Here is a 21,742-nt window from a genome sequence, read left to right as displayed (position 1 = left end):
GTGTCCCTGTCCATGGTGCACAAAGTGACCTTTTATGGTCCCTTCCTACCCAAAGCATTCCATGATAAACCCAAGGATGCCTGGATTTACCCGAGCGATCGGAGATGGCTCCTTCGGAGTCAAAGTTCAGATTTTCGGAGCTGTCGGCGGTGCCGATGGAGGCTTCGGACTCCAGGGTTTCGTCGTCGGAGGCGCGGGGCTCCAGTGCCAGCATCTCAAACGTCAGCTCCTCCCTGCCAAAACCAACCCAGTCCCACTGAACCAATGGGACCAAAAAGGTGGGGAGAAGAGAGGGGTGCACAGCAAGAGATCACGGAGGGCTGGAGGCCTCCAGTCATGATGCCAAGCAACATCCATAGGTCTGGGGATGTGGTTTGGACCCTTGACCAGACTCACTTTTCCTTCTGCAGGTTCTCGATCTGCTCTGTCAGCACCTTCTCCTCCTGCTGCATGGCCACTTGCTGCTGCTCCGTCACCTCCATCTCCATGGCGTCCTCACTGCTCACGGTCTCCTCAGGGACGTCTGTCACCGAGGGCAAGCGCCCGGTGACGGGGGATGCCGGGCTGGGGTAGGCGCCGCGCCGCACGCGTCCTTTGCCCTGAAGAGAGACAACAGTGTCACCATCACCAGCCAAGGTGATCTGGCAAACACTCAGGCGCCAACCACATTGCTCTCGCAAGGAGTGAAGAAGATGGCCCCGGCCATCGGTCCTCAGTATGCCACTGGCAGACACACCCCAGACCCTCAAAAACCTGGGAGAGATACCAGGACTCAACATGTTGGAGGGGCTGAGGACGGAGGTGGTGAAGATGGTGGTGGTGAGGATGACGCTGACAGACCAAGTGCAACTCTGAGCACGCCCAGCCGGTGGCAGGACAGGTTCCCACAAAGCTCACAGTCCCTGCCAGGGGAAGCTCGGCCATGGTTGTGTTGGCTGTGGGTGGGAGCACACCAAGGCTCCTGCTTTATCCTTAGATCAAGTCTCACATCCTTCCCTCATTCACCCTTGGTATTTCCCGAGCATCACAAGGGTCTCCACTGACCCCTTCAGCAAACAGAAGCTCACAGTCATATTGTCCATGCTCTGACCTCACATACAAGAGATCCAGAAACCACGACCACCTCCAGTGGTCTGCTATAAGACAGTAAATGAGGAATTTTGTGCCCAGGGTTAAATGGGGACATTTAAAGCAGATCTGAAGAACCACCTGATTTTTTAAATATTAAAATAAGGACTCAAATGGGATTGGTGCATATGGAGGAATATTATATATGCAGTTGTTTTAATGTGAGGACCAGCTCTACAGATCTGCTCCAAGGAGCAGAAGGAAAACATGGATTTTTGGAGATGAGGGACATGACAGACATTAAATAGCTTTTACCTTCACTGTTACCATGACCAGCCATCCCATCTCCCAAATTCCACATCCTGAAGTAACCAGGACCTCAGAGATGCCCATCACTTGCTACACCTGCCCTGACAACCATCACCCAGGCTGAACCTGCATCTCTTTGAAGAGCTTGTTGCAACACAACTTTCCTCCCTTGTGTCTGTGGCATCCCTGGCTCTTCCTGATAACCCACATGCCCAGAGCAGGTTTTCAGGATAAAGGAGCTTCCCTTTTTTCCTTTCCATTTTAACCCTTTGCATCTTTTAACGTCACATCTCAGAGATCTTTCTCCATCAGCAAAGCCTCTCCTGCGCCCCGGCATTCCTCTGACGACACCTTTCACGTGGTCTCCTGAGCTGAGGTGCAGCTCCCTGAATCCTATTAGCCAAAATCCCTGAGATCCCAAAGATCCCACTGGCTCGTGGATTTAAGCCCCTGTGAAACGCCATGCTCAGCATCAGGGGAGCAGAGCTCGAATTTTGCTCTTCTCCATCTCCTGACCCTCAAAGATGATGAAAGATGTGGGGGAAGCATCATGGGCTGAACTTGGTAGGGAGAGAAACAGTTCCATGAGCATTCCAAAAATCCTGCAGGCACTTTTCTTGCCCATGGTGGTCTCACTGGAAACTCAAAGTCAACCTGTGATGGAGCTGGGGAATACAGGGGTTGCTGGACCACTCCCAGTTCAAACCTGGGTGTCCCAACCTTGTGTTCAAGGGGGTGGAGCTCCAAGGAGCTGGAGAAGACCTTTGGATGCCTCGTGCTCCCTGAGGCATCTGAGCCAGGGGTTTTCTCCCCCATCTCCAGAACAGCCTCACTGTGAAAGCAACACGATGCTGAAACGCATCCTGAACGAGGAGAAACCAGGGTAGGAAGAGAAGGGATGAGTCAAGCAAAGCAAAAAAGAAGGAAGCACAGGATGGAAAAAGGAAATAAAAGAGAAAATAAAGTAAGGAGGAAGGGAAGAGGGATAGGAGGCAATTTTCTGAGGAGCTGCGTGCAGGGAGGGCCGAGCGTGGCCGTCCCCAACTCCTGCGCCCGGGGCACCTGCGGGAGGATCGGGAGGCCCTGAGGAGCAGCCCCCGCTCGGGGCCCGGGCGGCTACGTCACGGACAATGGCCGGTGGGACAGAGCTGGAATGAGCGGCGGTGACACACACGGAGGGACGCGGGCGCGCTGCCGTCATACATACCGGGATTGAACTGCGGGTTATGCTCATAAATCTAACTGCAATTAGTACGGGCTTCTGCGTTCGAGAGGAGATGAAAAGGAAAGCAGAAGGTTAGAGTGCACATGCCGCCGCCCCTCCAAAACCCGCCTTGCTCCTTTTGGGGGGTTGGTTTGTGCCGACTGGGGTGAGCGGGGCGGCGCTGCAGCACCAGCTCCACAGCCCTGGGCAGCCCCTGCTCACGTTCCGTGCCCAGGAAGCAGAAGCGACGTGTCCGTGAGGATCACGGTGGGCAGGTCGGAGCAGAGGGGCTGCTCGGGGCTCAGACAGGCGCGGGATGTCGGCGCCGCGCCGAGCCCGTCCCTCTCCCGCAGCCCGGCAAGCCAAGCAGAGCGTGCATCCGCAGGCCCCCCGGGAAGCATGGAAGCTCAATGAGATGGGTTCGAGGCTCCCAAAAAGGCAATGCAGGAGCAGGGAGAGCCTTTGGGAAGCTCCTTGTGCGTTCAGATAATGCGACTGAGCACAAAAAACAATGGTCCGGGTCTCCCATGGGGCGATGTCAAGCCAGCAAATGAAAGGCTTGACTCAACTCAGGACCAAACAAGCTCACATGAAGGTGGAAACATTGATAAGAAACATCTGAGCTGGAGTGACCACATTTCCAGGGACCTTTCCCACCTCCTCGTGCTTTGGTAAAACTCCCTGCAAAAGGTGAGGAGCCACCACGGGGTTGAGGGTCCCTGTCCTGCGGGAGATGGTGTGGGAGGTTGTGAGGGGTTTGGGAGGCTGAAATAAGCAGGAGAAGATAAGGTAGGGTGGCTTCAGGGGCAAGGAGAGGACAGGAGGGGACAGAGAGGGCTCTGGCATCTCACCATGGACCTGCGGATCAAGGAGAGGCGGCTCTTGGCTTTGTTCTCTGCGAACTCCAGGCTGTTGATGTCCTTGAGACGAGCCTTGTATTTGTTCATCTGCTCGATGACGATCAATTCTACACAACTGAGGGGGGAAAAACAACCAAAAGAAGACAAAGTGGGAAGAGGAAGCGATTTGATCTGAGCTGTCTTGTCCTTCAACAGGGTTTCTTGTAGCTTCTTCCTTTGGCTCCAGCACATCCTCTCATTTTATTACAAGGAAAGGATTATTCTGAAGATCTGCCCCGATAGAAAAGCACAGAGGAAGAAAGTTCCAGCTGGAACCCAGAGGGCAGTGGAAAGCTCCCTATAAAGAATGATAATGGGCTACAGATGGATTGAGGAACACAAACCACAGAAATTAAATATCACCAGGGATCCTACCAGAGGAATTTTCCTCCTTGGAAGAGAGATCAAGGAAATAGCAACCTGGAGAGGACAACTTGCTTGCATGCAGTGATGCTGCAGCACCTTGTTTAGCTGAGCTGACTTTAATGCTTTCAGGAGGGTGTTTGGGGAAAAAATGAGCCCTTCCTCGTAATAAAACGAGAGGATGTGCTGGAGCTAAAGCCTAAGGGAGAAGCTACAGTGAAATCCAGTGAAGGCCAAGTGCTCCTGCCAGCTGTCTCTCCATGCACGTTCTGGTCTTCAACAATTTTAATACTTCCTGGAGGTAAAACCACCTCTTTCGGAAGCCCAGCCCTTCACTGGAGGGTTCCCATTACTATAATTGACTCCATTATCTATTTTAAAATCTATTTAGTATGAGCCAAACTGAATTTGGGCAAGTGCTTTGCTTTTCCTCTGTAAGACCTTTGCAGTTATGGCAAACATCATGAACAAATCTAAGTTTATTAATATTAATGTTGCTGCAGACCAAACAACTCACTCCCTCCAGTGAAAAAGCCAAAACTAAGTAAGAATCAAGACCTGCTTGCCAAAAAATTAACATCAGTACAAGCTCCACCTTCTCCTGATGAGATGAGCTGAGCAGGAGCAGAGGTTGATCTGCTCTTGGGGGTCCTTCATCACTCAAAAATCCCCATTTAACACCCTCTTGGGGATTGAGACGATATGAGAAGTCTTTGTGAAGGTGCATTTTCTCCATGTTTCTGATGTCCATGCCAAAGCTGTCACTTTTTGAGCCCCCTGAGCACCCCAAGGGCTGTCAGGCTGTGGGTGGGGTTGGTGCAGCTCTGTGCTCTTACGTGGTTGTTTTGCTGATGTCCTGGACGCTCTGCAGCGGGTCCGTCGTGTCGGGGCAGCGCAGGATGCAGGGAGCAAAGACAATGGCCAAGGCATTGGCTGACATGCGGTTGGTCTCCTCCTGGAGGGCAATCCTGAGAAAAAAGGGATTAAGTGAGAAGTCAGGGGTGAAGGCACCTCCACTGCACCTCATCCTCTTCACGGATGCACCGAGATGGTGTTTCTGTGGTGCAGTCTCACTTTGCTCTGCTGCATGGAGAAAACCCAACCAGAACACATTTCAGGTGTTCCCAAGGCAGGCAAACAACCAACATATTCCACCCAAAAATTGTCCCTGCAGAGGTGAGAGGCACCACAGACCCGTGGGAACCATGAGCTCATCAATACCTAACCATCATTTAGGGAAACAGCTCTGGGGCCACCTCCTGGGAGACATGATGGACCTGAAAGCTCCTCCCTGTCTCCTGCTTTCGGCCTCAGCTATTTCCTCTCCTTCCCTAAAGCTGTCCAGGCCCAACGTACCTCACCAGGTGGAAGATGAGACGCTCCAGGGTGCTGAGGTGGGTGCGGGAGAGCTGGTCGATGACCGAGTACACCCCCCGCACGGTCTCCTTCCTCTCCTGGAGGCCTGTGGAGAAATCACCAGCACTTAGGGGCAGTTGCCACTTCTTCCTCTTATTTAGAATGATACTTTTTAACACTTGTTTAATTTTACTACTTAAAAGATAGAACTTCTGGAGCTGAAATCTGCTGAAATGTGATGCAAAAGTCACCAAAGGTGAGATTAAAATTGAGACCGAAAACCAAAAAAACAGACTTTGAAACTAGATAAATATATTTTGGCAAAACCAGCTGGTTTGGGCCCAATGAGTAAAGAAAAAGTTGAGCATGAGAAGTGGTCCCCCCTGCCAAGGGGATGGGAGAGTGAAGGAGGGTCCTCACCCATCGCCCGCAGAAACTCCTCGTAGAGCTCGAAGGTCATGAGAGGGTTGGGCAGATCTCGGAGCCACTGCTTGAACACGCTGGCAATGACATGGATGTTGTAGTCGTCTAAGTTCACATTATCAATGTCTGGGTTCGGCAGCAGGTGGAGGAAAAAGGAAAAAAGCAAAAGCCAATAATTAATATGAACCATTGGTGAAGCTGGGGGGTTGGACAAGGTGACCTTCAAAGGGCCATTCCTACCCAAATCATTCCATGATAAGCTGCTCCTTGATGGAACACGCTTATGTGCCACCCCAAAACCACACTGTGTTTGACAGCAAGAAACCCAGCACCTTATTTCAGCTCCATGTGGTAACACTGGAGAGAAATGCATTTTCCAGGGTGAATAATCTCAGGCAGGACCAGGATCTCCTTCCCAGCTGGCATCAGTTGCTACATTTGCTCCCATCTAGAATGACTTTTTTCATGGATTGCACCCAAAAATGCACAAGTTGGTGACCTGAGTTTTGGCTGGTGCTGTGAACGCACCCCTTGCACAGCCTGCAGTCCTTCCTCCCCAGGTGGTTTTCCCCCTCCCTTTACCTGTATCGAGGCCTTGCCGCAGCTCCTTGATCTTGTTGGTGGACCCTGATTTCCTGTAGATGCCCTCTGTGTACAGCCCGTGCATCTCGATGTAGTTGATGAGCTTCTCCACCAGCAGCGGCACCGCCCGCTCCTCGCTGGTCAGGCGGGACAGCTCCACCCCAAACTGCCGCGGCGACAGCTCGGGGTCGTACTGCACAGGGAAAGCACAACAGGGGTTAGATCCTTCTAGGATTGCTGCAGGGCTTGGATCCAGCTGCTTCCAGACTCCTTCAGCTGATCCAGGCAACCTGTGTGTCAAGAGGACAGGACATGTGTCTTGTAGTGCTAAATCTGCCCCTGGACATGCAACTCAAGTAAAAACGTTTGGGGTTTCTTTCTTTAGCCACCCCACTGTGGTTATATCCTCAGGCTGGCAGAGCCAATACAGGTCCTCCTCCTCCACCTCTTGTCCCTTGGGCACCATCTCCAGGGATGATTCCACCCCCCAAAGACGATGCACGAAGCAGAACAGGTAAATTTGAGCCTTGTCTTCTTAAACCAGCTCCCAACATTGACAAGAACAAAATATCTGTGAGCGAACATGGTGCCAAAATAGGAGCCAAAAGAACCCATCTCCACCTGTCAGGAAGGACCCTTTTGCCAGCTGGGAACATTCACTGGAGAGTTGGTATCTGGTAAGTTCAAATGTGAACAAAGTCCTCCTGCATGCAAGATTCCAGGTGGGAAAAGTCAAAAGACCCAATAAAACACTGACACAAATCTCAGTCCCAGCAAAGGGAAGGGGAGATGAAACCCAGTCATCAGCAGGATGGTGCTGCCCCAGCTCCCCTGACACTCACTCCTGCATTTTTGTTTTTCCTACTCAATGCCATCCTTCCATCCATCCTGTCAACCTCATGAGAAGATGTGTGGAAGAGCCTTATGTTGTTTCTTTCTCATAATTGATGCTTTGGGGCTCCCTGTCGCTGAAAATAACCCTAATAACATGAATCCACCAAGCACAGAGAAGCTGGAGCCTTCCTAGAGAACTTCCAACTGCCCAAGTGGGCAGTTGGTGAACCCTCTTCCTTGTGTGCAGCACAAGAACTTCCTTGTGCAGAGAAACCCTAAGAAAGCTGCAAGAATCTCTGGGCTACTCTGGAAAAAAAATCTGAGATCTCATTGAACTTCCAGATTTTAGAGCAGAAACTCACCAGGAGGCATTCCCAGCTCTTGCAGAAATAGTGCCAGAAAGGGAAGCAGTGCAGCAAAAATAATCTATGTACTCAAAATACAAATATATTCATATATATCTATGTCTTCAGTGTATATATTCAGATTATTTCTCGGGAACAATGTACTCCTGCAGCTTTCTGGGGGCTGTGTATTATGGAGGTTGGACTCCTCTGAGAAGCCTCCTAGGGAGCTGACAAAGCTTTGCATACATTATTCTCCTGCCTCTGTTATCCTTCTCTTGGGCACAAAATAAGCAGTGGAAAAGAAAACCCACCAAATCTTGATGATTCATCATTAGCCAGGACGACCTGCTGCGTTCATTCCCTGTTCTCCATACCCTTAAAACTGGGAAACAATATTTAATTCCCCTCTTAAGGAGGACAGGGAGCGACAGAACATCCTCCATGCCCCTTCCTGGCTTGGGGACCACGCTGTGACCTGAGCAGGGACCAGAAGGGTGAAGAACAACCAGTGTTTCCAAAAATAACCTCCCATTTCCAACTCCTTAAAAGCCATAAAATGAGGCAAATTCCTATTATTCGGCGTGGTTCCAAGGCAGGGAACGACACTGCAACGTCTCCTGCATGACTGGGCAGATCTGCAGTGACTCATCGCTGCGTAATTCCCAAAATACACCCAGGCACTGCTGGGAGAGACCTCCAGGGTTCTCTGGTCCGAGCTCCTGCTCACAGCAGGGTTATTGTCAGCATTAGATCGAGTTCTGTGCCTCCAATAATTTTCACACAACCTTGGGCTCACCATCGGGAAGGAATTTAGTGAAAGAAAGGAGATATTTACCTTTTTGGAGCACTTGGTTGTGGTTTTAAGACAGCACTTCTTGTGACAAGCATATTTACACACTGCAAGGGAGAAAAGGGATATTTAATCATCCCAAAAGTCACATCGTGGGAGAAATATGAATTCACATGATTAAGGAGCTCCTCTCAGGGCTGGCAGGCCAAAAGCACATTGAACTTGCAGTTTCCAGGGGCCAAGTCTGTATTAGATCTACACAAACTAAAATAATGAAGCTTTAAAATGAAAGGTCTCACATTTAAGTCCCTGAAACATTTAAAACCCTCCCTGATAGATCCACTTGGAATATAATCCATGAGTCACTCTGAGTTATTAGACATGGATGCCCTCAGAAAGGTTGGAAACAGCACCTAATCTGTGCTCTTCCTGCACTGGCCCTGAACTACCCCAAGGCTGATGCTGCCAACCCAGTCACAGAAAGGGTGGAAAAACCAAAGCAATGGATCACCCCTTCCCATCCTCCCTCTTTCATTTTCCTGATCTCCCCAAAAATTCATATGCCAAGAGGTCAAGCAGGCGAAGCCAGATGGGTTTGCCATGGTCAGGATCCCCAGAGGCATCCTGAGAACACTTTTCCACACCTGACTCCCATCCCTCTGACTGTGACACTTCAATATGGTTTGATCCAACAGGGTGACCACATGACCTGATGGGACAGGACGTGTAACACAGAGCACAAAACTAACTGTGCCATGATAACTGCTGGGAGGGACTCACTAGTTGGCTTCAGAAACCCTTAAGAATTGTCCCAAAAGCTCTTCAGCTGCAAAAAAAACCCCAAATTAATAGAGTGGAGTTGCAAATTCCAAAACTCATCCCTGTGATACAAGCAGGTGAGAAGGACCAAAGAGGGGGTGCTCACATTTACAAACAGAAGCTCTGTCCATGATCCAGATCAAGGAGGAACAATATTCACAGTATGTGGGGATGCTGTACTGAGTTGCCTTGAAAATGTGACCGTTGTGCTCTTCCACCTGTGAGGACAAAGGTTGTGTGGTGAGAAAAGGAGCTGGATGCTCATTCTGCTGCAGAATGGGGAGATAGATGTGCTCAGCTCTCCAACTCTGAGCTGGTATTTGCTTTTCTTTGCTGTTCTTGTTTCTTTTTCAGCCCAGTACCCCACAGACAACCCAAACCAACACCCAGCCTGTGTGGGAACCCAACCACCACAGTTGGAAACTGTTTGACTGAGGGTGGCTGGTCAACTTCCCCAAGTTAAGGTCTTCTACGCATCCACAGCCTCCTTTTTTGGCTCTGCCCCTGCATCCTTCCCAGAACTACCATATCCTTTAGGAGAACAGGAGCTGCAATGTTTCACTCTCGGCTCTTCATGCTTGGCTGATGTGGGACATGTTTTCAGAGAACAACCTTGGCCAAGCAAACCAAATCCTCCATCTTTCCAGCACATCCTTTTGTGGCTGATGTTCAGATCTCACCACAGGATGTGCCATGAGAAGGTCTTGTCATTCTGGCCCCAAGGACATTCATTTGTTAATGCACAGGCACAGAGGGGTCAACTCACCACATCCGCTTCCTTTTTCCTTCTCTTTTTCCGTTCTGTTTTTGGCACCTGGTACAAGAAAGAGATTTAAGTGTATTTATGGGCATTTCCCCCAGGGAAAGAGGAGAGAGGCCTCATATCTAACATTGCCTGGTGCCTTCCAGCCCCATCTTCCAGTGCACCTGCAACCCCAGGAGAGTCACTCTAGAAAACTCTCCTATGGATCACCTCATTTTCAGAATTTCCCTGGACAACTGTTCCCATCTTCAGGGAAGCTTTGTGTTTTTCACTGTCCCTCAAAGGTTGAACAAAACACCCAAAACTAAAGAAGCAGCACCAGAAGCTGCCTTTTCAACCATCCAAGCTGGTTGGTTGGAGCTTTACCCTGGAGGCAACATCTACATGTTGGCATTGGCCAAGGCCCAGCTTAGCCCAGATGTGAACTGGGGTTTGCTGAGCCCAGTGACACACAACCATTGAGTCACTTAATGCTGGCTTGGGTGGGCCAGCTCAGTTAGAGCAGAGAAGACAACATGGATTCCCACGTGTCTACAGAAAGCACAACCCCACGGAAAGACCGTTCCCAAATCTTCAAGGGGCTTAAGAAAAGTGCTGAGTACCTTCCCCACAGTGTAGTCCAGGGGTTTGTACTCTATCATATATTCATCCAGGAAGACTTTGAAGGTATTGACCCAGACTTTAACTGGAGACTCACTCCAGTCCCTCTGCTCAAGCCTCATGGTCTTCTCCAGAATCTGCTCGAATAAGGCGTAGAGGTCCTTGTAGCGGATGCTTTTCCCATCATCCATCTTTTAAGGAAACAGAAGAAAAAAAAGTGATTTTTACAGAGCCCAGACTTTTACGGAGCCTTTTCTACCCCAGACAATTATTTCAGCCTCACTGACTTGCAGCTGCTCAGGGGAAGTTCAAGTAGAATGAAGAGGAGGAAAAAAGGATCAGACATTTCCACCACTCCCAAAGGTTCCCAGGCACTTTGAGTGGCAAATTGGAGTTTATTGACTTTCTGTCATCTCCCCTTTGGCTGGGAGCAGAGCTGTGACACGGATCAGGAATCTACACTCAGCGCACTCTGAGAGCTGGGTAATGAGGGGGAGGAGTTACACCACACTGAACGCAGAGGAAGCACATCCCTCTTTTGGGATGAGGAGACCAGGAATGGAAGGCTTGGCAACTTCTGTACCCCCAGGTGGACCCAGAGCATCCCATTTCTCCTGGAGGCAGAAGTTCTCACCTGCCATCCAGTCACTCACCGCCAAGGCTGAGGAGTAGAAGCTGAAGATGTTTTGTCGGAATTCCTTCAGTGCTTTCTTGAACACGACATCCACCAGCGTGTCCTTCTTGCTGTCCTCGTTGTCCAGTTCATTCATCTGGGAAAACAAAGGGGTTTTTTTCACCCATGTCCCTTGTGCTGCAGCAGAGCTCTGTGTGAGGTGAAGCTGCACCAACAAGCAGCTGCTCTACCACAGGCAGACAATGTTTACCACAACCACAGGGTGGTTTCTTCTGACAACTAGAAACTTCTCCCAAGCAGCCTTAGATTAATTATTAGCACTGTGACAGCTGCCTCCTGGATAATATGGACTTTGCTGCCTCAGCCTGCTCTTGGAGCTCTGCTGGTGTGGGACAGGAGTTACCTTTTTCAGCAGGAACTCATCCATGCTCTTGAGGTCGGCGGCACTGGTGATGATCTGCAGGGAGTCGTTCTGCCACTGCACAGGCTCCAGGGCCACGTTGCTGATCTTGACGCTGCGCTTGCGTTTCACTTTGGGAGAGGGTTCCTTGTTCTCCTTAAACTCCCGCCGGTAGATCCCGGACAGCTCCGGACTCCGTGGCGGGGTGAGGTGGTGAGGACCCAACTCTGTGGGGGATAAATGAAAACAGGGAAAGAGACTGAAGGGCAGGTGCAAAATTATCGTGCCACTGAACCAGAGAGATGGGCATGGGAATAAACCTGCAGAGGAGAACAGCCCTGGGTGGTACTCACAAGGAAGATTAAATGTCACTTCTCCTTTGGTTACTTCCTGCCTCCAGAGGGAAAACATCTGTCCTTGTCCAGATGGTGGGCAGGAGGATTAGCTACATGGAATTCCTTGAGATCCATTATGGATCCCACCCTCTAACCTACTTGTCATCCATGAATTAAGAGACATGAGCCAACATGGCCATTTCCCAATTTCCCAACCCAGATTCCCTGCTCCTTACAACACTGGCACTGTGTCCCACCCCCTCTTACCTTCTCCAAGCTGCAAGCCAGGAATCACCTCCCTGCCGGGGGCTTCCTGCTCCGCGTACAGCTCCAGCAGCTCCGACTGGGTAGCGAGCTTCTCCCGGGGGGTCTTCTTCTCCCCCTGCTTTCCCTTCACCCAGAACCTCATCTTGGCTCGATGGGGCCTGGAAATAAGTCGTGGAAAGAGGAACTGCCTTAACTAGGAAAATGTCCTCCTACCCAACACAACCCCATGGACCTTCCTGGTGTTTGAGGAGTTAAATACACACAATTTCTACCAGGGAAATGTGGCTACTCATCCTCAGCAAAGGAAGAAACCTCAGTGTGACACGTGCAGTTGGGTGGGTTGGGGTGGGACGTCTGGCCCACATCATGGAAATGGAATCGTGAGCAGGACAGCTCTTTTAATTGGGCATATCCACGGTCGTGTGGGAAAGGTGGGATGAGTAACTGCAGCTGCTTTGGATGGTGGAGTTCCAGAGGGGCCCAGAGGATTCAACAAGGCCATGGAGAGCAGGAAGGACACAGGAAGGACATGTCTCCCATCTCCAGCCACATTTCCTACCTCCCATCCGGAGCCAGGCCCTTCTGCGTTCCCGCCAGCTTCCCGATCTCCCCCTGGGACATGGTTTTGTGCAGCTTGGTCTGGCCTTCCCCAGCGGCGAATCGCTGCACTGTCTGTAACGAGTCCAAGCAGGAAGATTTAAAAACAAGGCAGTTCTTGGGAGCACTTTTTTCCCTAGCAAAAACTAGATATTTCATGCTATGTCTTTATTGCCTATGGGTGAAAGCCTACAGTCCTGCTGAGCCAGCTGCCACCAAAGAAATTGGTGACTCCCAAAAGAAAGGTGTTTCCCTTCCTCCAGCTCTACATGGAGGTCCAACCTTCTTTCCCTATGAGCAATCAGTGATGAACATCAGTTTGCACCAAACCACGGGTCCTTATTGCTCAGCCTGCACAACTGCTCCAGCACCTTGATCCCAAATCTCCATCCCAGAAGGGTCATGTCAAGCCATGATGAAGTGATTTGTGGTGTTCTCAGCCCCAAAGGAACCTTCAACCAGCTGGATCTGCCCCAGCAGAGCTGCAGGCAGTTCCCAGAACTGTAAAGTTGAGGACTTGACTGAAAAGGAGACCCAAGTCTTTGTGCCAAGGACACATCCAAATGAACCCTTTAAATGAAGAATTTTTTCATTTAATAGAAAATACCTCAATTTTGCCACCATTAAAAAAAATGCCCTGGAATCATTTTAAAGGGTGGAATGAATTTGCAGTAATTCAACCTAATGGGATCCTGTGAAGTAGGTCAGAAATAGTCTTGCCATGTTTAAAAAAAACCCCAAACAATTATTGCTCTCTTTTCCAATTGCAGCTGCGATTTTGGAGCTGGATTCCTGGAGGAGACACTTTCACCATGAGGAAAGGAGGGAATCAGGTTGTATGAATGGATTTGGGAGATGATAGCTCAGTATCTCCTGTAGTTTTCCCATCAGCTCAATGTCTCTGCTGAACTCACTGTGTTTTAAAGCATTTTTCCTCTATTAAAAGTATTTAATAATATATAATAAAAATATTTTAAATAAAATTCTATAAAATACGGGCTGCAGGGGAGTCACATTTACCATATTTATTCCTCTTCAGAGTTTTATTTCCCACTCCTGGACCAACCTTTCTATGAGCCAGGAGATGGCAGCACACAAAGCAAAATCGTCACTGGGAAAGTCAGAAACTGCCTAAACCATCAGAGGGATTTTTGTTCCTGTCATTCCTACATTTAGGTGATGATCACACACAAACTGTGGAGGGACACCAACTCAAACCCCATGGAAATGATCTCCATCCAGCCCAAACTTACTACTTGTTTTAAGAATGATCTATTAAAATATTTGCTCCCACAATATAGTTTTGCTTGAGTAATTTCAACCTTTTAAATTTCCAGCTTTAGAAAATTAGAATTAAAAGGCATTTTTGGTGTGAGATCCCTCTGGTTGAGGGACTTTGCCAAAGGGAAGGTCCTTGTCTGGATGGGAAACCTTTTCAGATGTCAAGATGAGCCTCTGCATCAGAAAATCCCTGGCTGGGGAACACCACAAAGCATCAGGAGGGCAAATGGCAATAACTGGGTGTCTGGATTTGTCTCCTGGACGAAGAACAGACCAAATACTTTCCCTCTGAAAGAGCAGCCTGTTTTGCCCACCCATGAGGTAACTGTGGCCAAGTGACCTGTCCCAGCAGGCATGGAAAAGCTTCCTGAAGCAAAATGATCCCTCTGGATGGATTAGAACAAGAGATCTTCTTTCTTTGCTGGCTCTTCAGCTGTGCTTAGGATCAGCTGGTGACAGATACTTGAACTGAGGTTTGTCAATTCACAGTTTCAGTGTGGAGAGTGGGGCAAAGCGACTGGTTCATTCTCCAGGTCTCTCTCTATGGAGTCTTTTCCAAAGAAGGGTGTTTTCAGAGGGTATTTCTGGTGTGGTTCTGCCAGCCAAGGCCTTTCCATTTATCTGCTGCAGGAAAGCTCTCCAGGCTTAGGTGCCAACCACAGGGCTGTTAATACCTGCAGACCACAGCCAGGGGCTGCTCCTCCCGCTCAGATGTGTCTCACCACACCGTAGGTTAAGCCTCAGCTTTCACCAGCCAAAAATCTTGGGCAACATTTGAATTTTGGTCTTGTCTGGAAGCCCTTCAGCCTTAAAGGCACCTTAGAGTCAACTGGCAGCAGCCACCCCATGTACTGGTGCACCTTGGCTTTCAGCTCTGGCTGCAGATGCTCTTGGTGTTTGCTGCTCTGGGATACCCCAGACATGGGTCAGGAGCATCAGTTTCCACTGGGACACACAACCAGTGACTTGATGCCATCAAAAAAATGGGCAAAACAGGCAGTTCAGGCCAGTGCAGCTGGTGAGCCATCACATGCTCAGCTTCACGAGGTTGCACAGGATCTCTCTCTCATCCTCCAGCAGCTCTCGGCCGCTGAGCAGGACACTAAAGAGGCTTTTTTGGAAAGTTGTAGCTGGGGGCAGGAGCTGTCTGAAGGAGCCATTGAGCCACTCTAAAATGGGCAGCCCAACTCGTCTTCATGTGACCATCACAAGACACAGTGGATGTGTCTGCACAGACATCAACCCCCTGAGTGTGCACCCAACCCAACACGCCCCAGTGTCGCTCCATCTCAGGCTGCCCCACCATCTACAGCACCCAACTGGGCTCTGATACAGATAAATAGCCCCTAAATTGTGCTACTTGTGATGATCCTGACCCAGACAAGCCACAAGGCCAAGGGCTGGACCCAAACCTGCAATACAGAAGACAAATGGAAACACTGGACACGTTGTCAGGACACACAGACGGAGGGGAGCGCGGAGCACACGACTGCACGGACAGTGTTGGCTACAAAGCAGAACTCAACCACACGAGGGGGGAAAGTGCTGCCCAACAGTGAGAGCCAGAGATGGAGAGCAGAGGAGAAGAGGGACACAGGAGAGACAAGAGAGAGTTGGCACCTACTCCTACTGCATGCGGTGAGAGCTGTTAAACCAGGGGAGCAGAGTCCCAAGGAGAACTTCCGAAGAGTGCGTGAGCCAGGATGCTCCCAAGGATGGAGCTTGCCAAGTGCCAGCCCAGCACCTTCCACGTCCCAGCGGGAAGGATTTCCACAGCTACAATTCCCCTCTGTACATGGGCAGCTCCAGGAGCACAGCGCGGCATTCCGGGGACAGCACAGCCCCTTGCCAGGCTATGGCACCTGAGGACATGGTTTGGTGCCGGGCTAATGGTTGGACTTGAATGATCTCAGGGATCTTTCCCAACCTAAATGATTCTGTGATTCTATGTGGAAAAATGCATTTTACTGCACAAAATCCTCCCTTTCCCAATCCATGAGCAGGGAGATGCACAAAGATGCAGCCAAGCCATCTCAGTTCATAGAGCTGCATCTTTCAATCATGTTTTGAATACTCCAGTCTCAAAGCTCATGGAAATTTATCAAAAAACCCAAGGAATTTGCAAATCTCTGCCCACTTCCAGAGAGGAAATTATTCTGGGAAAACTTATCCTTTATAATAAAAGCCCTTAAAAGAAAAGTCATGAAAAGCCCTCCTTGGCTACCTGCCTTTCTTGGAAAAGCAGATTTTAGGATGGGACGGGATGTTTGCCGGACCCACAGCAAAGCTGTGGCACAAAATAAAGGGCTGGCTTTGGGTTTCATGCCGTGTTTTGGTTTTATGCTCAGCCCCACGTCCTGCAGCGCAGCTGGAGCAGAGGAACAAGGCAGCTCTCCCCATCGCTCCAGCCAAGCTCGCATAGGAGATGATTCCTGGTGTTTATCCACACTTCTATGGGAACATCTCCAGCACCTCAGGAAAAAAAACCAGTGTGGGTTGGAGACTGTTGGCCTCTTCTACTCCTGAAACCTCTCGGTTTGTGATTTTCCAAAAGCAGCTTATGTGGGAGGGAGATTAAGCCTGAGATGCAAATACTCCACAGCATAGGCTCAAGTAGGACCTGGCAAGGGACAACTGAGACTGCGCTTGGAAAAACCACTCAGGTTGTTTGTTTGGTTTTGTTTTAAACCCCATTTCATTCTCACTCTGGTTTTATTGCCCAGTTTCCATGGATTTGCTTTCTGTAAGACACAGTGTGCCAGCATCGCTCTGATAACAGGACTGAGTTATTACTGGATACTGTGGCTAAGGACAACAAATCCAAAGTAAGAGGAAGTGCAGGATTTTTATAACTTTCTTTGCTGTGTGTTGCTTTTTGTGTAATATTTCATTTCATTTTTTCTGTAGATGTGTGCAGACCATTTCTAGGTCCAAAGGTTCAAAGGGGAACTTTGCTGCTGAGGTTAAACCCCCCAAAACAGGCAGCTGTGCAATACAAGTTGTGATGCTCCAGCAAAGCCATGGAAAGTGTGGTGGGTATCAAATCAAGCCAGAAAACATCCCCAGGGCCAAGAAATACAGCTTGGATGGACGTCTGTGCACCCTGGTCTAGTGGAAGGTGTCCTTGTCCATGGCAAGGGGTTAGAATGCCATGGGCTTTAAAGTCCCTTCCAACCCAGGCCATTCTCTGATTCCATGATTTTGCCTCTATTTCTGCTGTGTTTCCCCACCTACAGCATCCTTGGGAGCGGGAAAAGAAGCGCTGGAGGGATCAGTGCAGCTAAGGTTAGCAGAGAGAAAGGCTCCCACAGCTCCGCTCGCTCCCTGGGTTTCATCTCCCCCACCAGGTTGGGAAAATTACCATTTCGGAGTCACTGTACCAGGCCTGCCCCAGCCGGGCCGCTGGCACCGCCTCGGGGTCAGGAGGTGGCTCAGAGGAGAGAAGGAACTCAAAACTGCCATCGTAATCCTCTTCCTCCGTATCCCCCTCCCCATCAGCAAAAGTACCTCTAGTCAAGAAATCGGAGCGCGTCCGCGCCATGCGGGCTTTCTTTTTATGGCTCGGTCTGGGAACCTGCTTGACCAAAGGATAAAACAAAACAAAACGAGAAGGGTTTTAAAACGAAAGGGACGGTCTACCCACGCCGCCATGAGACATCTCTGAGCGGCACCACGGACGGGCCGCGATGGGACATCCAGGGAAAAAAGCAAAGGGCCAGGAAAAACAAAAACCAGGACAGGACAGTGGGAATGGACAATCATGGGTGTTACTCAAACGGAGGTTAAACCAAACCAAGACAAGACGGCGTTGGACAGTGTTTGCCCTCAGCATCGCGGGATCATCCAGAGCTGCTGCCAATTAATCCTTCAGGGCTTTTATTTTAAGAGGTGTGAAAGTAGCTCTGCCATCATATCCCCCTTCTCTGCCTATGCCTTGTGCTTCAGAGCTCCCTTCTTTGAAGCTTTTGAGGGAACACTGGCAGAGTAAGTTACTTTTCCCCCTTTCCAATGAAAATAGAAAACAAAGAAGTCCCAACTCACCTCTCCTCTGCCAGAGCCCGACATCTTAAACGGCTTCCTCGCTAGTTCCCCCTTGGAAAGGCATTGATGGTTTGCTTCTCTGCTGAAACACAACAGAACAGGGATGTTCCATCTTCTCCCAAAAGCCTTCCCACAACTGCCCAGCCCAAGCAGTCAAGACCAAATTGCAAGTGTGGGGTCATGAGGTTTCGGAACTGCTTGGAATTCTTCACGAATTGAGTTAATACCAAAAGCACGAGAAGATATAACTTTCTGCCTGTCACCTTTATCCATCAAGGATGGTTCTTTCGCAGAATAAAAAGCAAAATGCAGAAATTCTTTTCCCTGTTGCTTGTTCTGCGCATGAACCAGGAAAAGAAATTTTAAACAGGAATCTTCTCCCAGAGTAATGGCACAGAAACTGCAAGACCACCACACTTGGAGGTACCTTGAGTTCCCAACAGTTATCCACCGGGAGCTTTGGCCTTGGAAAGGGTGCAGCAGTATTTGGAGGGAGGGGAGTTATGTCTTTTTTGAGCTTGGTGGCCAAAACCACCCCAAATTAGGTAAGGCACCTTAAGCAACCCAACAGAGTGGGAGCAAAGGTTGTCCCAAGGTCTTGCTCTGGTCTCCAGACTATGTCCTGGAGCAGCCCATTGTTAAGCAACACAACAGAGCTGAGCAACTGCTAAGCCCATTATATGTGTAATTAATTACATATGTGAGCCACACGATCCCAAAAGTGCATCTACATCCCAAACTTTCTCTGGAGAGTTGCTGGTTTTTAATCTGCAATGGTCAGGTTGTCCAAATGGCTTGGCTGGATGTGTTAATTATATGGGAAACAAGGAAAACCCTGAAGTTTTTTGCCTCATTGAGTTCTGCTCTGACCACCCAAAAATCCTAAGAATTTTTTCATCATCTTTTACCTTGAGAGATGAACTCCTCTCACTGTTCACCCAGGGCAAATGAAAGTATTGGGCCTCTTTATGGAGTCCCTTCACCTGCTGATGTCCATGATTATCTTCCCTGGCTTACATAATGCCATAGGAGACCAAGAAATTGTATTTCCAGCTTTTTTCCCCCCTTTCCTCTGACCTTTCCCTGCCTGCTGCCAGAAGACCAAGAATCATGGAATATCCTGAGTTGGAAGGGACCCACAAGGATCACTGAGTCCAACACATAAGGGAATGGTCCCTACAGGGATCAAACCCCCAACCTTGGCATTATTAGCACTGTGCTCAAACCAACTGAGCTAAACTCAAACCTGGTTTTGTTTCACTACAAGTTTTGTAGTCTCCAGAAACAACATTCTGAACCATTTGTACAAAAAGGTCCCTGTGGAGAAAGCCTAAGGAGAAAGCCCACCCTCTCCTTACTCACTGGAGCCCGAAGGGATTGTCTTTTGGTGTGAAGAACATGGGGCTTGCCCTCGTCTCCTCAGAGGCCTGGCTGGGCAGCCGCGGTTGCCGGAGGCGCTCTGTCCTTGCCAAGTGGCTGCCCGGGTGGTCCTTGGGGTCCAGAGCCGGTTTGGAGTGGCTCCGGGGCTCCAGCCCTTCCCTGCGCTCCACGAACATGCTGACGGGCCGGTCCCTGGGGGCACTGTGGGCTGGGGAGCTGCCCCTGGCCCCAACGGTCAGGCCTTTGATGTCCACGGATGGGATGGGGGGCATGCCGGGGCTGGGGCCGTGCTCTGCTCTGCCCTGGGGCGGCGGGATGAGGACCGACTGCGGCCGGCTGTCTGGCTTTTTGGTTGGTTTGAGGGAGGGGTCCTTCATTCTGCTCTGCTCAGTCCTCTGCAAAGCCTCCACCCTGCCTTGCTGCTCGAAGGCTTTGCGCTGCCGCTCCAGAATTTCCTTCTGCTGACGGATCTGCTCCATCATCTCCCTCTCGTTTTGCAGCTGAAGTTGCTTTTGCCGTTCCTCCTTCTCCACATTGAGCTTTTCCAGCCTCTTGATGACAGAGTCTGGAGAAAGGGCCTGTGTTGCTGTCACTGTTCCACGTTCCTCTCTCTTGGTAGATGGCTTCTGTTCTTCCTGTTCTCCCAAGGCTTTGCCCTGGCCTGGCTCAGAGTCCTTCCTGACCTCAGAAAATGCCACTGTCCTCTCCTCTCTTTCCACTGCTTTATTCCTCAGGTTATTCTCCATCAGCTTCACCTTCACATGGTCTTGTGGTGGAACATAGAAGGTAGGGAGGTTGCTGGAAAGGAGGGATTCTCTTGGGTGTGCCTTTAGAACATTCTGGGGCTCACCAGCCCTGTGCTCCTTTACGGGAAGGTTATCAGGCACCTCCAAGTCTGAAGGCATCTGGCTGCTGCTGGATATTCCACTGTTCCCATCTGCTGCACAGAAAGCCTTCTCCTGCAGGATAGCCTGGGGACTGCTGGGCAGGGAGTCTGTGGAAAACGACTGTGCTTCGTGCTCGTCTAAGACTAAGGAAACCAGTTTATTACTTGGAGTATCTTCACAGCTTAACAGCTCAAAGCTCCCCTGAGAGCTTTCGCTCTCGGGGGTTCCCTGAGGGGAATGAAGTGCCTCAGCCACGAGCTCGGTGGACCAGCGCCGCTCCTCTGAGGGCGACAGCCCGCCCGTGGAGCGCACCTTGAGCAGCTCCAAGCTGAACTTTGCCTGCTCCAGCTCACGCATCCTCCGGCTTTCTCTCTTTGCACGAACCACTTTTTTCTGGTTGAGATCCTCCAGTGATTTGGGTCTCTCTCTCACGATGATCTCCTCTTCAGTGTCCATCCCGCTCTGGCTACTGGCTCTCTCGTGCCTTTTGTACAGGGATGTATCCAGGGGGTCCATGTGATTCACCTGATGATTCTCCATCAGTGATTTATGTTGCTCTACAGCTCTCACTCGCTCTTCAAACGAGCTGTCCTCCCACTTAGATGGGTCAGAGCCCTTAATTTCCAACACATTGTCTGCCTCCAGTCCATCCTCTTCTCTCCCCAACAGGCCATTCTCCAGCTGCTGCTCTTTCAAGCGCTGCTCTTTCAAAGCTCTAAACCTGCAAGAAGGCAGAAAAACAGGATATTGCACCCCTGTGCCCACTCACAACCCTTCAAGGTGCTGCCCTGGTGGCATCTCATCAGCACCACTACCATCATGACTGTGGGCACCTCAAACACCCCTCCTCGCACATCTGGTGCGAGGCAACATGAGGGCACGTTTGATTTTCACCCTTCTCCTCTTCTGCCACCTCTGTACCCAAGGACTGCCCCAATGCACCTGGAAGGTCCCCTCATGCCCACAGCAGCAGCTCCAGCCTTCATACCTGGTCTAGCTCCTTCGTAAGCTGTCAGAGCCACAAAAGCTTAACCCATCGCACCCCCTTGGCTTCTCCATCTCTGCCATCCTGCCCGGGCTGCCTCTGGAACAACCGGCAAGGACTTGCACCGGGTGCCAAGAGCTCTTTGCAGCTCCCAAATCTTCCACGCTACGTCAAGGTGCTCCACACCTTGCAGGCAGCACCTCCGGAGAGCGAACCGTGACCTGCCCCGTGGCCAGCGAGCCAAGGCATGGCTGCAAACCTGGTCCCCTCCGGTATCCCTTGTCCTTGTGAGCCAGCGCAGCACCAGAACGGTGAGGCAATCTGAGTTAAAAATAGGCTACTTAAACTGGTGCTGCTGCCAAGGGGAAAATCAACCTCTCATGAGTATTTATGGCCTTGGCTTTGCACTGCCTACGTGCTCCAACCTGAAATAGGCTCTGCTTATTCCAAGAGCAGGATGTGCAGCTAAATAAACTCCTTTGTTAGAAAGCGTGGAGTGAAGGGCCAGCGCAGGTCGGGAGAGGGTCACGGGTGCCACGAGGGGACACCGAGCTCTGCAAGTCCCCGCAGTGCCCCAT

General features: G+C 50.3%; 1 protein-coding gene across 8 annotated transcripts in view; it reads right to left on the bottom strand.

Annotated features, from left to right (window-relative positions):
- The window catches only part of MYO9A (myosin IXA), a 164,555-nt gene that overhangs the window by 2,844 nt on the left and 139,969 nt on the right, over nucleotides 1–21,742 (bottom strand). For 3 of the 8 annotated variants that reach the window (XM_071568066.1, XM_071568065.1, XM_071568071.1), the window contains 19 exons: nucleotides 19,275–20,900; nucleotides 17,913–17,994; nucleotides 17,233–17,445; nucleotides 12,553–12,665; nucleotides 11,994–12,151; nucleotides 11,395–11,618; nucleotides 11,011–11,127; nucleotides 10,360–10,548; nucleotides 9,761–9,808; nucleotides 9,101–9,212; nucleotides 8,221–8,282; nucleotides 6,205–6,397; nucleotides 5,620–5,748; nucleotides 5,200–5,305; nucleotides 4,680–4,811; nucleotides 3,433–3,556; nucleotides 2,585–2,638; nucleotides 397–599; nucleotides 91–233 (listed from right to left, as the gene is read on the bottom strand). In XM_071568066.1, coding sequence (XP_071424167.1) covers nucleotides 91–233; nucleotides 397–599; nucleotides 2,585–2,638; nucleotides 3,433–3,556; nucleotides 4,680–4,811; nucleotides 5,200–5,305; nucleotides 5,620–5,748; nucleotides 6,205–6,397; nucleotides 8,221–8,282; nucleotides 9,101–9,212; nucleotides 9,761–9,808; nucleotides 10,360–10,548; nucleotides 11,011–11,127; nucleotides 11,395–11,618; nucleotides 11,994–12,151; nucleotides 12,553–12,665; nucleotides 17,233–17,445; nucleotides 17,913–17,994; nucleotides 19,275–20,900 — 4,028 coding nt within the window. The remainder of the gene's footprint in view (nucleotides 1–90; nucleotides 234–396; nucleotides 600–2,584; nucleotides 2,639–3,432; nucleotides 3,557–4,679; nucleotides 4,812–5,199; nucleotides 5,306–5,619; nucleotides 5,749–6,204; nucleotides 6,398–8,220; nucleotides 8,283–9,100; nucleotides 9,213–9,760; nucleotides 9,809–10,359; nucleotides 10,549–11,010; nucleotides 11,128–11,394; nucleotides 11,619–11,993; nucleotides 12,152–12,552; nucleotides 12,666–17,232; nucleotides 17,446–17,912; nucleotides 17,995–19,274; nucleotides 20,901–21,742) is intronic. The other 5 variants (XM_071568067.1, XM_071568070.1, XM_071568072.1 and 2 more) reach the window with 5 other exon arrangements.

The sequence above is a fragment of the Pithys albifrons genome, chromosome 13, assembly GCF_047495875.1.
Source record: "Pithys albifrons albifrons isolate INPA30051 chromosome 13, PitAlb_v1, whole genome shotgun sequence".
In the NCBI taxonomy this organism is placed as follows: Eukaryota; Metazoa; Chordata; class Aves; order Passeriformes; family Thamnophilidae; genus Pithys; species Pithys albifrons.
This window is presented reverse-complemented; position numbering and strand designations above follow the sequence as displayed.